A 16,846-nucleotide genomic window follows, 5' to 3' on the forward strand; every position below is an offset into this window, starting at 1 on the left:
CAGTCTTTCGAAGGGACGAGTGGCCTTAACGAGTTGTGCCCTGTCAGGTCGGTAAAAGTGCGGTTTGCATTCCGCGCATACCCGGCAGCTTCTAGTTATGGACCTGACATCCTCCACCGAGTAGGATAGATTCCGGGCTTTTACGAAGTGGTAGAGCCGAGTGACCCCTGGATGGCAGGGGTCATTGTGGAGAGCCTGCAAACGGTCCTCCTGCATACTGGCGCATGTTCCATGCGACAGGGCATCCGAGGGCTCGTTGAGTTTCCCTGGACGATACATGATGTCGTAATTATAGGTGGAGAGTTCGATTCTCCACCTCAAGATCTTATCGTTCTTGATCTTGCCACGTAACATGTTATTGAACATGAACGCCACGGACCGCTGGTCCGTGATCAGGGTGAACCGTTTTCCCGCCAAGTAATGGCGCCAATGCCGGACGGCCTCCACAATGGCCTGGGCCTCCTTTTCCACCGCTGAATGTCGAATTTCGGGGCCTTGGAGGGTGCGAGAAAAAAAGGCGACGGGCCTGCCCGCCTGGTTAAGTGTGGCGGCCAGGGCAAAATCAGATGCATCACTCTCCACCTGGAAGGGGATGGACTCATCGACAGCGTGCATCGTGGCTTTCGCGATGTCGGCTTTTAGTTTTTCAAAGGCCAAACGAGCCTCTGGTGCTAGGGGAAAAGAGGTAGACTTGATGAGCGGACGGGCTTTGTCCGCGTAATTGGGAACCCACTGTGCGTAGTTAGAGAAGAAGCCTAAGCATCTTCTCAGTGCTTTTGCGCTAGTGGGCAGGGGATGTTCGAGGAGGGGACGCATACGGTCTGGATCAGGGCCAATGACCCCGTTTTCCACCATGTATCCGAGGATAGCTAGGCGGCACGTGCGAAATACACACTTCTCCCTGTTGTAGGTCAGATTCAGGCGAGATGCAGTGCGTAGGAATCTAAGGAGATTGGTATCGTGGTCCTGCTGGTCATGGCCGCAGATGGTGACATTATCCAGGTACGGGAAGGTCGCCCGCAGTCCGTTATGGTCCACCATTCGGTCCATAGCACGCTGGAAGACCGAGACCCCATTGGTGACCCCAAAAGGAACCCTTAGAAAATGGTACAAGCGACCATCCGCCTCAAAAGCCGTGTATTGTCGGTCCTCTGGGCGAATGGGGAGCTGGTGGTAGGCAGACTTTAGGTCGATGGTGGAGAACACCCGGTACTGCGCAATCTGGTTGACCATATCAGAAATGCGCGGGAGGGGATACGCATCCAGCTGCGTGTATCTATTAATGGTCTGACTATAGTCAATGACCATCCGGGGTTTGTTCCCACTCTTGACCACCACGACCTGTGCTCTCCAAGGACTAGCGCTAGATTGTATGATCCCTTCCTTGAGGAGCCGCTGAACCTCAGATCGAATGAAGATCCGATCCTCAGCGCTGTAACGCCTACTCTTCGTCGCGATGGGCTTGCAGCCTGGCACAAGATTCTGGAATAGGGAGGGTGTGGTAATCTTAAGCGCGAGAGGCGACAGGTGGAGCGCATTGGGCAATTTGGAGGCTGCTGTTCTCCCACTGAAAGCGGAGGGAGTGGCCCACCGTACTGTAGGGTTACACTCTTCAAGTGGACCATGAAATTTAGTCCGAGGAGTATTGGCGCGCAAAGGTGCGGTAACACCAGGAGCTTGAAGCTCTCGTAAACCGTGCCCTGCACCGTTAGATTTCCCACGCAACTCCCTAGCATGGTGACAGACCGGGACCTTGATGCCATCGAAATTGTCTGTTTGACAGGTTTGATCTGGAGGCCACACCGCTTCACGGCGTCTGGGTGAATAAAGCTCTCCGTGCTCCCGCTGTCAAACAGACAATAAATCATGCGTTTGTTTACCTATATGTCCATCATGGACTTGTCGAGTCTGTGAGGCTTTGCCTGGTCCAGGATGATCGACGCCACCGTTGGTTCGTGAGCGTCACTGCAGGCAGCTGAGATGGATGATGACGACCCCTGTTGGTCATTCGCGGTCGGTGCCGACCAAAATGGCTGCTCCCATAGGTCGCACGTGGGCGATGGCGCCAAAATCAGCGACCCCTGGTGGTCGCGCGTCTCTTGCGACTCCGTCGTCTGGAATGGCGACGTCCTGGCCTCGCACGTGGAAGAAACCCTTGACGATGCCGACGACGAGGAACCCGGCTCCGGGGAGTCGCAGGCCGCACTGCTGTTCCTGGAAGTAAGTTTGGATCGACATACCTTCGAATAATGCCCCTTCTTGCCGCAGGTGGAGCACAACACCGCTTTAGCGGGACATCGCTGCCGAGTGTGCTTCACTCCCCCACAGAAGTAACACCGCGGGCCGCCTGGAGCTGCTGCCGTCGTCAGGCCCGAGTGTGGGCACGCCATCACGCAGCTTTTCGAACCCGCTGGACGAAGTGGGATCTGTGACTGCTCCTGCCACGCTGTCTCCACGTGGTCTTCGGGATACATCGCTGGGCTTTTGGAGGCCGTTTCTAGCGTATCCGCTAGCTCTATAGACTTAGTGAGGTCGAGATTACCTTGCTCCAACAGTCGAAGTCGGATATAAGACGATCCGATTCCCGCCACAAACGCATCTCGAGCGAGGTCGTTCATGTTCTGGTCTGCCGACACTGCTTTGCAGTTACAGCCCCTGGCTAGCTGTAGGAGCTCGCACGCGTACTGTTCCGTCGTTTCGCCGGGCTGCCGTCGTCGAGTGGCTAAGAGATATCGAGAATGCATCTCGTTTGGCGGTTTAATGTAGCGCTTCTTAAGAAGCTCGAGGGCCCCTTTGTAGTCGGTGGCCGCACGGATCGCTAAATATACAGCGTCGCTTACCCTCGCGTGGAGGACCCGGAGTCTGTCGTCGTCCGTGGTGACCGCTGCAGAGGCTTCGAGGTAGTCCTGAAACCATTTCAACCAGTGGTCGAAGGTGTTGGAGGCGCCCGCCGCACGTGGGTCCAGCGTAAGACGTTCGGGTTTTAACATTTGCTCCATGCTCTCTGTATCGTTTTTTTTTCAACGACGAGAGTTCAATTAGTAGTTAATAAAATTGACGCGCGATATAACTCACGAGGCTAGAGATGCTCGAGGAAATAAAGGCTTTTATTAACTACTACAATAGAGCTACCATATATAATACACGATCCCAGATTGAGGGGTCCCAGACAGAGCAGTGACCTTTATACCTCTCCCAGGAGGCGGAGCCCGACTGGGATGTACCATAACAACTATAATACAGGTAGAACAGCCCAACCCTAACCCCAACAGTAACATGTAGAACAACCCAACCCTAACCCCAACAGCAACATACATACAGACTCATAGTACTGGCCAGACCCTGGCTCAGTACTACCTGGTGGGAACCAACGATGGTTCACCAAACTGGTGTTGTTAAAACTCTTACCAACTTTATCAATACAGCTGTCAATGGGTTTATCACCAACAATAAGCATTTTTATTAAGGGTGTCCAATGTTTTACCTGTGAGTAACTTGACTTAAAGTCACTGAAATGACTTTAAAAAAACTGTACTGAACCATTTAATAATATGATTTGTAAACTAGTCAGGTTTTTAGCAAATTTAGTATTTTTTTGGTTTGAGAAACAAGAATAATTTGAAGAAACTTCCTGAACCAACACAGTCATCACAATCTTGTATTTATGACCAGGGGCGTGGAAGGGCTGCCATTTTATGGGTGTGGTCTGATTCAGGGGAATTAAATTCTGAACCAGCGTAAAATACAAGTGTAAGTGGTTGTGTATACAACTCTCCCATGTTTTTAAATCCCAATCCTTGGCCCATTTCAGCCCATTTTGAGGGGACAGTGATAGTGCCACTGGACCATTAATTCAGGGGTAATGCTCGGGGGAACCAGGTTTGAATCCCACCACAGCAGATGGCGGAATTTGAATTTAAAAATCTGGAGCAAAAAGTACATGCAACTATGGCCATGGAACCATTATCAGTTGTAGTAAAATCCCATCTGGTTCACTAATGCCCTTCAGGGAAGGAAATCTGCCGTCCTTACCTGCTTTGGCCTACATGTGATTCCACACCCACAGCTGATTTTTAATTGCTGTCTGAAATGGCCCAGCAAGACACTCTGTTGTATTATAATCACCAGAAAGTCTATAAGGAATGAAACTGGGTGGCCCACCCGGCATCGAACTAGGCACCAGAAACAACAATGGCAAACCCAGCCCTGTTGACCCTGCAAAATCCTCCTTACTAACATCTGGGAACTTGTGCCAAAATTGGGAGAGCTGTCTTACAGTGAAGGAACAGCTTGACACAGTCTTTCTCATGGAATCATAACTTACAGATAACGTCCCAGACATCACCATTCCTATATATGTCCACTACACAGGCAGGACAGACCCAACAGAGGTGGTGGCACAGTGGTATACAGTCAGGAAGTAAATATGGGCAAAGAAACCTCCTGCTGATGACTATATACTGTCCCCCCTCCCCCTCAGCTATTAGAACCATAGAAAATTACGGCTCAGAAACAGGCCTTTTGGCCCTTCTTGTCTGTGCCGAACCATTTTTTGCCTAGTCCCACTGACCTGCACTTGGATCATATCCCTCCACACCCCTCTCATCCATGAACCCGTCCAAGTTTTTCTTAAATGTTAAAAGTGACCCCGCATTTACCACTTTATCCGGCAGCTCATTCCACACTCCCACCACTCTCTGCGTGAAGAAGCCCCCCCTAATATTCCCTTTAAACTTTTCTCCTTTCACCCTTAACCCATGCCCTCTGGTTTTTTTTCTCCCCTAGCCTCAGCGGAAAAAGCCTGCTTGCATTCACTCTATCTATACCCATCAAAATCTTATACACCTCTATCAAATCTCCCCTCAATCTTCTACGCTCCAGGGAATAGAGTCCCAACCTATTCAATCTCTCTCTGTAACTCAGCTTCTCAAGTCCCGGCAACATCCTTGTGAACCTTCTCTGCACTCTTTCAATCTTATTTACATCCTTCCTGTAACTAGGTGACCAAAACTGTACACAATACTTCAAATTCAGCCTCACCAATGCCTTATATAACCTTACCATAACACTCCAACTTTTATACTCGATACTCCGATTTATAAAGGCCAATGTACCAAAGGCACTCTTTACGACCCTATCCACCTGTGAGGTCACTTTTAGGGAATTCTGTACCTGTATTCCCAGATCCCTCTGTTCAACTGCACTCTTCAGAGTCCTACCATTTACCCTGTACGTTCTTCTTTGATTTGTCCTTCCAAAGTGCAATATCTCACACTTGTCTGCGTTAAATTCCATTTGCCATTTTTCAGCCCATTTTTCTAGTTGGTCCAAATCCCTCTGCAAGCTTTGAAAACCTTCCTCACTGTCCACTACACCTCCAATCTTTGTATGATCAGCAAACTTGCTGATCCAATTTACCACATTATCATCCAGATCATTGATATAGATGACAAACAACAATGGACCCAACACCGATCCCTGCGGCACACCACTAGTCACAGGCCTCCACTCAGAGAAGCAATCCTCCACAACCACTCTCTGGCTTCTTCCATTGAGCCAGTGTCTTATCCAATTTACTACCTTCCCATGTATACCTAGCGACTGAACCTTCCTAACTAACCTCCCATGAGGGACCTTGTCAAAGGCCTTGCTGAAATCCAGGTAGACAACATCCACCGCCTTCCCTTCATCCACTTTCCTGGTAACCTCCTCGAAAAACTCTAATAGATTGGTCAAACATGACCTACCACGCACAAAGCCATGTTGACTCTCCCTAATAAGTCCCTGTCTATCCAAATATTTGTAGATCCTATCCCTTATCACACCTTGCCCACCACCGACGTCAAACTTACTGGCCGATAATTTCCCGGATTTCTTTTGGAACCTTTTTTAAACAACGGAACAACATGAGCCACCCTCCAATCATCCGGCACCTCCCCCGTGAATACTGACATTTTAAATATGTCTGCCAGGGCCCCTGCAAGTTCAACACTAGCTTCCCTCAAGGTCCGTGGGAATACCCTGTCCGGTCCTGGGGATTTATCCACTCTGATTTGCCTCAAGACAGCGAGCACCTCCTCCCCTTTAATCTGTAAAGGTTCCATGGCCTCCCTACCAGTTTGCCCTATTTCCGTAGACTCCATGCCCGTTTCTTCAGTAAATACGGACGCAAAAAAACCATTTAGTATCTCCCCCATCTCTTTTGGTTCCATACACAGTCTACCACTCTGGTCTTCAAGAGGACTAATTTTATCCCTCACTATCCTTTTGCTCCTAACATACCTATAGAAGCTCTTTGGATTTTCCTTCACTCTGTCTGCCAAAGCAACCTCATGTCTTCTTTTAGCCCTCCTGATTTCCCTCTTAAGTAGCTTCTTGCACTTTTTATACTCCTCGAGCATCTGATGTGTTCCTTGCTGCCTGTACATTTCATACAACTCTCTCTTCCTCTTAATCAGTGTTGCAATCTCCCTCGAGAACCAAGGTTCCTTATTCCTATTTACTTTGCCTTTAATCCTGACAGGAACATACAAACTCTGCACTCTCAAAATTTCTCCTTTGAAGGCCTCCCACTTTCCATTTACATCCTTACCAGAGAACAGCCTGTGCCAATCCACACTTCCCAGATCCCTTCTCATTTCACCAAATTTGGCCTTTTTCCAGTTCAGAACTTCAACCCGAGGACCAGATCTATCCTTATCCACGATCAGGTTGAAACTAATGGCATTATGATCACTGAATCCAAAGTGTTCCCTCACACTCACATCCATCACCTGCCCTAACTCATTTCCCAATAGGAGATCCAATATCGCATCCTCTCTAGTTGGCACCTCTATATACTGATGTAGAAAATTCTCCTGAACACATTTTACAAACTCTATCCCGTCTAAACCTTTAACAGTATGCAAGTCCCAATCTATATGTGGAAAATTAAAATCCCCTATTATCACAACTTTGTGTTTCTTGCAGTTGTCAGCTATCTCTCCGCTGATTTGCTCCTCCAATTCTCGCTGACTATTGGGTGGTCTATAATACAAGCCCATTAATGTGGTCATACCTTTCCTGTTTCTCAGCTCCACCCATAGGGCCTCTGTAGACAAGCTCCCGAATCTATCCTGCCTGAGTACCACTGTAACATTTTCCCTGACCAACAATGCCACCCCCCCCCCACCTTTTATCCCTCTGCCTCTATCCCGCCTGAAACATTGGAACCCTGGAACATTGAGCTGCCAGTCCTGCCCCTCCTGTTGCCAAGTTTCACTAATGGCTATAATGTCATATTTTCATGTGTCTATCCACGCCTTCAGCTCATCTGCCTTCCCCACAATACTCCTGGCATTGAAATAGACACACCTCAAAAAATTATTTCCACCACACTCTACCCTTCCATTTGTGATTTTGCTTGAACTAACCTGTCTTTTTACCCCTGCTCCACTATCTGCTCTGGCACTCTGGTTCCCATCCCCCTGCAAATCTAGTTTAAACGCTCCCCAATAACACTAGCAAATCTCCCTGCAAGTATATTGGTCCCCTTGTAGTTTAGGTGTAACTCGTCTCTCTTGTACAGGTCCCACCTGCCCCAGAAGAGGTCCCAATGATCCAAGAAAAGGAAACCCTGCCCCCTGCACCAGTTCCTCAGCCACGTGTTTATCCGCCCAAGCATCCTACTCCTGCCCTCACTGGCATGTGGCTCAGGTAGCAATCCTGAGATTACTACCCTCGGGGTCCTGCTTTTTAACTTCCTTCCAAGCTCTTTGTACTCACTCTTTAGGACCTCCTCACTCTTCCTTCCTATTGAATCAGTCAGTACTCCATAATATAAAAGCAAAATACTGCGGATGCTGGAATCTGAATCATAAACAGAAAATGCTGGAAAATCTCAGCAGGTCTGACAGCATCTGTGGAGAGAGAATAGAGCCAACATTTTGAGTCCAGATGACCCTTCGTCACAGCCAGGGAATTAACTCTGGTTCAATGAAGATTGCAGGCTGGAGCAATAAAAATGAGGTGGCAACCTGGTGAGGCCATCAAACAGGACTACTTGTGTGCCATTCAGTGTAAACAGCAGGTGATAGACAGAGCTAAGCAATCCCATAACTAATGGATCAGATCCAAGCTCTGCAGTCCTGCCACATCCAGCCATGAATGGTGGTGGACAATTAAACAGTGCACTGGAGGAGGATTCTCCACAAAAATCCCCATCCTCAATGATGGGAGAGCCAGCACGTCAGTACAAAAGATAACGCTGAAGCATTTGCAACAACCTTCAGCAAGAAATGCCAAGTGGAGATCCATCTCGGCCTCCTCTGGAGGTCCTCAACATCACAGATGCCAGACTATTGCCACTTCGATTCACTGCATTTGATATCAACAAATAGATATGGGCCATGACAATATTCCGGCAATAGTTCTGAAGACATGCTCCAAAACTTATTGTATCCCTAGCCAAGTTCCAATACAGCTACAACACTGGCATGTATCCGGCAATGTGGAAAATCACCCAAGTATGTCCTGTACACAAGAAACAGAACAAATCCAATGCGGCCAATTGCCACCAAATCAATCTACTCTCAATCATTCGTAAAATGATTGGAAGGGCCATCAACCGAGCTATCAATTACTCTGCAATAATCTGCTCAGTTTGGGTTCCACTAGGGTCACTCAGATTTGGTTCAAACATGGACTAAACAGCTGGACTTGAGAGGTGAGGTGAAAGTGACTGCCCTTGACATCAATCTCACATTTGACCGAATATGGCATAAAAGAACCCTAATAAAACTAGAGTCAAGGGGAAACCTCCGTGCTCATTGGAGACAAATCTAGCACAAAGGAAGGTGGTTGTGGTGGTTGGAGGTCAATCATCTCATCTCCAGGACATCACTGCAAGAGTTTCTCAGTGTATTGCCCTAGAACCACACAATCCCTATAGTGCAGAAGGAGGCCATTTGGTCCATCTATTCTGCATCGACCACAATCCCACCAGGCCCTATTCCCGTAATCCCACATATTTACCCTGCTAATCCCCCTGACGTGGAGATGCCGGCGTTGGACTGGGGTAAGCACAGTAAGAAGTCTCACAACATCAGGCTAAAGTCCAACAGGTTTATTTGGTAGCAAATACCATAAGCTTTCGGAGCGCTTACTTGATGTCTGTGTCGATATGCATGATTTTCTTGGAGATCCTCTCCACTTGGAGCGCTCCGAAAGCTTATGGTATTTGCTACCAAATAAACCTGTTGGACTTTAACCTGGTGTTGTGAGACTTCTTACTGTGAATCCCCCTGACACCAGAATCAATTTAGCATGGCCAATCAACATAATCCACACATCTTTAGACTATGGGAGAAAACCGGAGCACTGGGAGGAAACCCATGCAGACACGGGGAAAACATGCAGACTCCACACAGACAGTGACCCAAGACTGGAATTGAACCCGGGTCCCTGGTGCTGTGAGGCAGCAGTGGTAACCATTGTGCCATCATGCCGCCTTAGGCCTAGCCAACTTAGCTGCTTCATTAGTGACGTTCCTTCCATCATGAGCTCAGAGATGGGGATGTTCGCTGATGATTGCAGAATGTTCAGCATCATTTGCAATTCCATAGAAGCAGTCCATGTCCAAATGCAGCAAGGCCTGGACAATATCCAGGCTTGTAACATTCATGCGACACAATTGCCAGGCAATGACCATCTCCAACAGGAGAGGATCTAACCATCACCTTTTGACATTCAATAGCGTCACCATCGCTGAATCCCTCTCTATCAACATCCTGGGGTTACCATTGACATGGGACACGGCAGACAGAGTACCCTTCATCGCCCAGTACTTCTCCGGAGCGGAGAAGCTACGACATCTTCTCCGGAGCCTTCAACATGTCATCGATGAAGATGAACATCTCGCCAAGGCCATCCCCACACCCCCACTACTTGCCTTCAAACAATCGCCCAACCTCAAACAGACCATTGTACGCAGCATTGTACCCAGCCTTCAGGAGAACAGTGACCACGACACCACACAACCCTGCCACAGCAACCTCTGCAAGACATGCCAGATCATCGACACGGATGTCATCATCTCACGTGAGAACACCATGCACCAGGTACACGGTACATACTCTTGCGACTCGGCTAACACTGCAGGAAAAGATGTCCCGAGGCATGGTACATTGGCGAGACCATGCAGACGCTACGACAACGGATGAATGGACACCGCTTGACAATCACCAGGCAGATGTGTTTCCTTCCTGTCGGAGAACACTTCAGCAGTCAAGGGCGTTCAGCCTCTGATCTTCGGGTAAGCGTCCTCCAAGGCGGCCTTCAAGACACACAACGCAGAATCGCTGAGCAGAAACTGATAACCAAGTTCCGCACACATGAGGACAGCCTCAACCAGGATCTTGGGGTTCATGACACACCATCTGTAACCCCCACGACTTGCCTGGGCTTGCAAAATCTCACTAACTGTCCTGGCTTGAGACAATTCACATCTCTTTAACTTGTGCTTAACCCTTTCTCCACTTACATTGTCTATACCTGTAAAGACATGATTACATGTTAAGACTTACATTCCAACCATTATCTTGTACTTGAGTTTGTGTTTATTTTGCCCAGTTTGTGAACCAAATCCTGCACTCACTTGATAAAGGAGCAGCGGTCCGAAAGCTCGTGCCACCAAATAAACCTGTTGGACTTTAACCTGATGTTGTGAGACTTCTTACTGTTCCTCTAACAAGGATTTCCATCAATTCTGTGGCAGCAAAAGAAAGTCAAAATCACCTCAGCTTAAAGGTCCATGCTGTTATTTATGATAGCACTATGGGAGGGAAGGGAGTTGAGGTGTTTTCCATCCCACATATGATTTTAAGAGAGGGTGTTAACTTATATGTATGAAGTCTACAATGGCAGGCGAGCTGTTAAATTAGCCTGAGGTACAGATTGACGCTAAGATCTGCCATTCTGCATTCTGCTGGCACATGCAAGGCTTGACTGCACTGTTGCCTTTCCTAAAATGGTAATCATAGAAACATAGAAAATAGGAGCAGGAGGAGGCCATTGAGCCTGCTCCACCATTCATTATGATCATGGCTGATCAAACTCAAATAGCTTCCCCCAATATCCTTTGATCACCTTTGCCTCAAGTGTTGTATCTAACTGCCTCTTGAAAACATTCAATGTTTTGGCCTCAACTACTTTCTATGGAAGTGAATTCCATAGGCTAACCACTCTCTGGGTGAAGAAACTTCTCCTTATTTCTGTCCTAAACGTCTACCCTGTAGGTATGGTCAGTGCGGATTATACTGGAGATCGTCAGGGGTGGGCTCCACACCATTTTTATTGCCTTTGGACTCCCGTATTGCCAAAGCCAACAACATTACATAGCTGAATTTTGTAGCCCATACTGCCCTTGTATGATACACTCTAAACAATCCTTGGGTATGTTCTGTTTCCCCCAATATGTCATACCCACTGGAAATGGCAACACACTGGCATAAGATTGGAAGGGACTGGCCCTAGGAGTCCTGAGTATTCATTGTGGAACCGATGACGTGTTAAGGAATCAAGTCAGATATGGGCAAGGAAATCTCCTGCTGATTGCCGCATACTGCCGTCTCTCAGCTGATGAAACAGTGCTCCTCCATGTTGAACATTGTGTGGATGAAGCAGGTAGGCAAGCAATGACACGGAATGTACTCTGTGTGTGGATCTTCAATGTCCAGAATGGCCCAATATAATAACTGACTGAGCTGGAAGAATCCTGAAGGACATTAGCTGCCAAACTGGGTTTGATGAAGAATCAACAACAGGGAAATGCCTAATATGTGATAAATCAGAAAATGCTGAGTAAACTCAGCAGGTCTGGCAACACCTGTGGAGAGAAAAATCAAGTTAACGTTTCGAGCTTTGTCTGTATAGCGCACAAGAAACAATACTTTTCACTGTATACCAATACATGTGACAATAATAAATCAAATGAAATCAAAAAGTGATCACACATCAAAAAATCATGTAAGAGCTATGAAGTTCTGTCATTTCTAATCATGAATAATGGTGGACAATTAAACAGCTAACTGGAGGAAGATGCTCCACAAATATCATTGATGTCAAAACCTGACATGCAAGTTCAAAAGTCAATTGGCATTTGGAACCGTCTTCAACCAAAAGTGCTGAGTGGAATATCCATCTCGGCCTCTTCCTGAGGGCCCCACTAGATACAGCCAAGGGTATGCAGCCCAACAGTAGTACTGAAGCCTTGTGTTCCCGAACTTGCTATGCCTCGAACCAAAGTGTTGCATTATGGTAGATAGCTGGTAAAGTGGAAAATTGCTCAGGTGTGCTATGGACACAAAAAACAGGAAAAAATCCAATCTGACCAATTGACATCCTATTAGTTTACTCTCAGTCATTGGCAAAGTGGTGGGAAGTGTCATTGACAGTGCTATCAAGCAGGACTTATTCACCAATAACCTGTCCACTGCTACTCAGTTTGCATTTTGCCATGTCTACTCAACACTAAACTCATTACTGCTTTGGTCCAAACATGGACAGAAGAAAGGTGAGGTTAGAATGACTGCCCTTGGCATCAAGATTGCACTTGACTGAGTGGTACCAAAAGACCTGGTAAAACTGAAGGTCAATGGAAATCGGGGAAAACTCTTGACTAGCTGGAGGCATACTTAATACAAAGGAAGATGGTTGATGGAGGTTAATCACCTACAGGATATCACTGCACAAAATTCCTCAGGGCTGTGTCCTGGGCCCAATCATCATTGATCTTCCATTATAAGTTTGGAATTGGAAATGTTCACTGATGATTACATTGACATTCAAAATAATTTGAAACTCCTTAGGTTGCAGTCCATGCCTGTGTGCAGTAAAATCTGAACAACATTCAGGCTTGGACTCTAAATGCTAGGAAATGACCATTTCTAACAAAAGAGAATCTATTTCCCTCCATTCTCATGTATTGAATGTCCTACCATCACATTCCTGGGTGTCACTGTCGACCACAAACTGAACTGGACTAGCCACATAAATATAGTAGCTACAACAGTCAAAGGCTGGGTAATATTATAGTATCATAGAATCCCTACAGTGCAGAAGGATGCCATTTGGCCTATCGAATCTACACAAACTCGCCAACAGAGCATCTTACCCTGGCCCATCCCCCCACCCTATCACTTTAATCCCACACATTTACCCCGCTAATCCCCCTAAACTACACATCTTGTGACACTAAGAGACAATTTAGCATGGCCAATCCACCTAACCCGCACATCTTTAGATTGTGTGAGGAAAGCACCCACACAGACACAGGGAGAATATGCAAACTCCACACAGTCACTCAAGGCTGGAATTGAAACCGGGTCCCTGTTGCTGTGAGGCAGCAGTGCTAACCACTGTGCCATCATGCAAATAACTCACCTCTGATTCTCCAAAGCCTTTTTACCATCCACAAGACACAAACTAGCATTGTCTCCAATTCGCTGGATCAACACAGCTCCAACACTCAGGAATCTCCAACAGAATCCAGATCATTGTAGTCCACTTGATTGGCACCTGCACCATCAGCATAAGAGAACATTGTGGTTGCCATGCATATCATTGACTAGCACTGCACTGACTCACCAAGATGGCACCTCTCAAACTCACAACCTCTACCACCTGGAAGGAAAAAGACAGTTGACACATGGGAACCCCACCACCTCCAGGTTTTCTCTCCTATCACCCATCATCCTGACTTGGAACTATATCACTGTCTTTTTCTCATTGATGGGTCAAAATCCTGGAACTTCAGAGTTAACAGCACTGTGGGAGTATCTTCACCACATGGACTGCAGTGACTACCTTCTCAAAGGCAATTAGAATGGGCAACAAGTGCTAGTATTGACAGTAACACCCAAACTCCCATGAATGAGTGAATAATTAAAAAATAAAGAATTGCAGAGATGTACTGCCCTTGTGTGATAGATTGTAATTACAGGGATGCAATACAAGCAGTATGGGTGGAATTCTCCCAAAAAAATTCTAAGTGTTAAATTTGCGGGAAAACTGGAGTAATTTACAGTGGGAGTTCAGACTAGAATCTCCCAGAACCCCTCCACACGGCTCAATCGTGGCCCCCATTCCTGACCCCACCATCCCGGAGTGACCTGATCGCCTGCCCCGATCGCTGGCCTCCCTCCTGCCCCACGGGACCCCCACTTCACCGATCACCCCTACGCCCTGCCCCCATTAGGCCCCACCCCATTAGGCCCAGCCCCCATTAGGCCCCACCCATATTAGGTCCCAACTCTTGGCACTGCCCCATACCCGGTGGGCCATGGGCCCCCTTGGGCAGTGCCAGGGGGCACAGGCTGGCATTGCCAGGGTGCTCATGCCTAGGGGACACCACCCCACGCAACGCTAAACCCCCTGGGGGCCCTGATTGCCCCCCTTCACTCCAGCTGGGTCATAAAACAAAGAAAATTATAGCACTGGAACAGGCCCTTCGGCCCTTCGGCCCTCCAAGCCTGCACCGACCATGCTGCCCGACTTAACTAAAACCCTCTCCCCTTCCAGGGACCATGTCCCTCTATTCATGTATTTGTCAAGACATCCCTTAGAAGTCACTACCATATCCGCTTCCATTACCTCCCCCGTCAAAGAGTTCCAGGCACCCACCATCCTCTGTGTAGAAAATCTGCCTTGTATATCTCCTTTAAACCTTGCCCCTCACACCTTAAACCTGTGCCCCCTAGTAATTGACTCTTCCACCTGGGAAAAAGCTTCTGACTATCCACTCTGTCCATACCTCTCATAATCTTGTAGACTTCTATCAGGTCTCCCCTCAACTTCCGTCGTTCCAGTGAGAACATTGGGACATTGGATCATCCCAATGGTTCCCTGAAAGTGGGGACCCACTGTAAACCCAACTAGTGTGAAATACTCTGGCGGGGTGGGAGAGGCTAACGGGCTTGGAGAATTCAGTCCTGGGCCCACTAATTTCATTTAAATTACATTTAAATAAAGATATAAATAACTTACCTGTCTTCCTGCCGGTTTCCAGCGCAGATCTGACTGTGCTAGAAATCCGGCGCTGGGAGATGCGTTTGTGACGGGAATCGCGCACATACCCGGCCACACTATTCTCCCACCCCGCTGCGTTAGAAAATTAGCGCGGCAGGGTGGGAGTATCGCTCCCTATGTGTGAGGAAAGAAACTAAGTCAATGTTTCAGGTTGATGAACTTTCAGAAAAATGTCCAGTATGTTTCACAGGAGCTTACTAAACAAAACTTGAACAGAGCCACTTAAATATTAGGACAGAAGACCAAAGGCTTGGTCAGAAAGATAGGTTTTAAAGCATATCCTAAAGGAGGGAGGAGAAAGGAGCAGAGAGGTGGGGAAGAAAATTGGGGTCACCAGTGATGGAGTGATAAACATTAAATATGTGCAAGTGCTGAATGAGAGGAGAGCAGAGATTTCCGAGGATTGTTGGCCTAGAGAAATATACACCGATAGGGAGGGGCATGCCCATGGAGGAACCTGCAAGCAAGAATAAAAACCCAGCCGGCTTTTCTCTCCAGATAATCCAATTCAAGCAGTATGGGTGGAATTCTCCCAATAAAAGTGTAGAATTGGTCGGAAAACTGGAGTAATCCAGCACTTCGAGGAAAAAATCTGAAGGCATGGCCCACACTGTCAAGCTGACGGGGCAGCAAAAAAATCCAGCAATTAGGAATTCTTAGGGTACCCTGATCTCAGGAAAAACCTGCCCCCCATGAACTGTTGAGAAACATTAAAATACTGTAGAGCTTTTCTTTATTCCATGGATTCTAATTTTCTAATGGGGTTAAGTGCACTACAACTTTAACAACAACAATACAATTTGCGGCAGTAGTTGGTTTTGTCATGAACAAACCAAGATTATAAGTTGGAAAGGGATGAGGATTCATTTTGGTCAGGTATGAATGGAATGAATGCCATATACAGAGAAGGACTGGGAAAAGAGATGGAGCCAAGATTACTGAAGTACTGCCCGAGTAGGACTGAGTCACATGCTCCAGGAGGGTTTCTCACTGCAAGCTGTACATATGTAGGTATGAGTGAGGATCAGTTCAGGCCGGTGTGATCCCCACCTTGCCAAAAAAAACTTGTGATGCTAACTGTTGTAGGCTCAAAAACAAAAAAAAATCAACCATTAGGCAAAGGAATTGTGCCTCAGGTTTGGTGTTTGCTGGTAGGGAGTAAGGATGGTGGTTTAGGGGTGCCACGTTTGCATGTTTTGGAGAGAGTGAACACTAATATGCTTACAAATTTCAGTGCCTTTCAGAGAGACCCCAAGCTACACCAACAGGCGACGAACTGGAGGAAGTGCCCTTTCATCCCCACGCACACTGCTTCGATCCACCAGTGACAACAATATCAACAACCTCCCAAGTCGCACCTCCCACTCGCCCGTCCCATCCCTCAGGAGCCTGCCACCGCAGTTACTGGCGCACATGCAGGAGGGCACTGAGGGAGGCCAGCAGAGCACGGCAAGCTCACGGAGTTCGCACAGCCGATCGCCCTCGTTACAGTGCGTCCAGGAGGAGAGTGATGCTAACACCCCTATTCTCAGGAGGCAAACTAAAGCCAGGCTCAGGTAAGATGGCTCAGCTGCTTTTGTCCTCAGGAGGGTGTGATGTTGGGGAGAAGAATTAAACTCAATTTTCTGCCCAGTTGGCATAACTATCCACATTCCTTTGCAGCTTTTCAACAACTTTAAATGGAAAAGAGAGACATTTTCGCTTAAATTTCTGTATCTGAACTGTTTCTTTAAGCCTTGATTAAGACCTTTAGAGGTCAGCTCATTTGCCCAACAAATCATTT

General features: G+C 47.4%; 1 protein-coding gene across 1 annotated transcript in view; it reads left to right on the top strand.

The window, feature by feature from the left end:
• The window catches only part of shank3a (SH3 and multiple ankyrin repeat domains 3a), an 832,189-nt gene that overhangs the window by 308,252 nt on the left and 507,091 nt on the right, over positions 1–16,846 (top strand). The window contains exon 10 of the mRNA XM_078235726.1: positions 16,298–16,619. Coding sequence (XP_078091852.1) covers positions 16,298–16,619 — 322 coding nt within the window. The remainder of the gene's footprint in view (positions 1–16,297; positions 16,620–16,846) is intronic.

This window comes from Mustelus asterias, chromosome 19, assembly GCF_964213995.1.
Source record: "Mustelus asterias chromosome 19, sMusAst1.hap1.1, whole genome shotgun sequence".
NCBI lineage: Eukaryota > Metazoa > Chordata > Chondrichthyes > Carcharhiniformes > Triakidae > Mustelus > Mustelus asterias.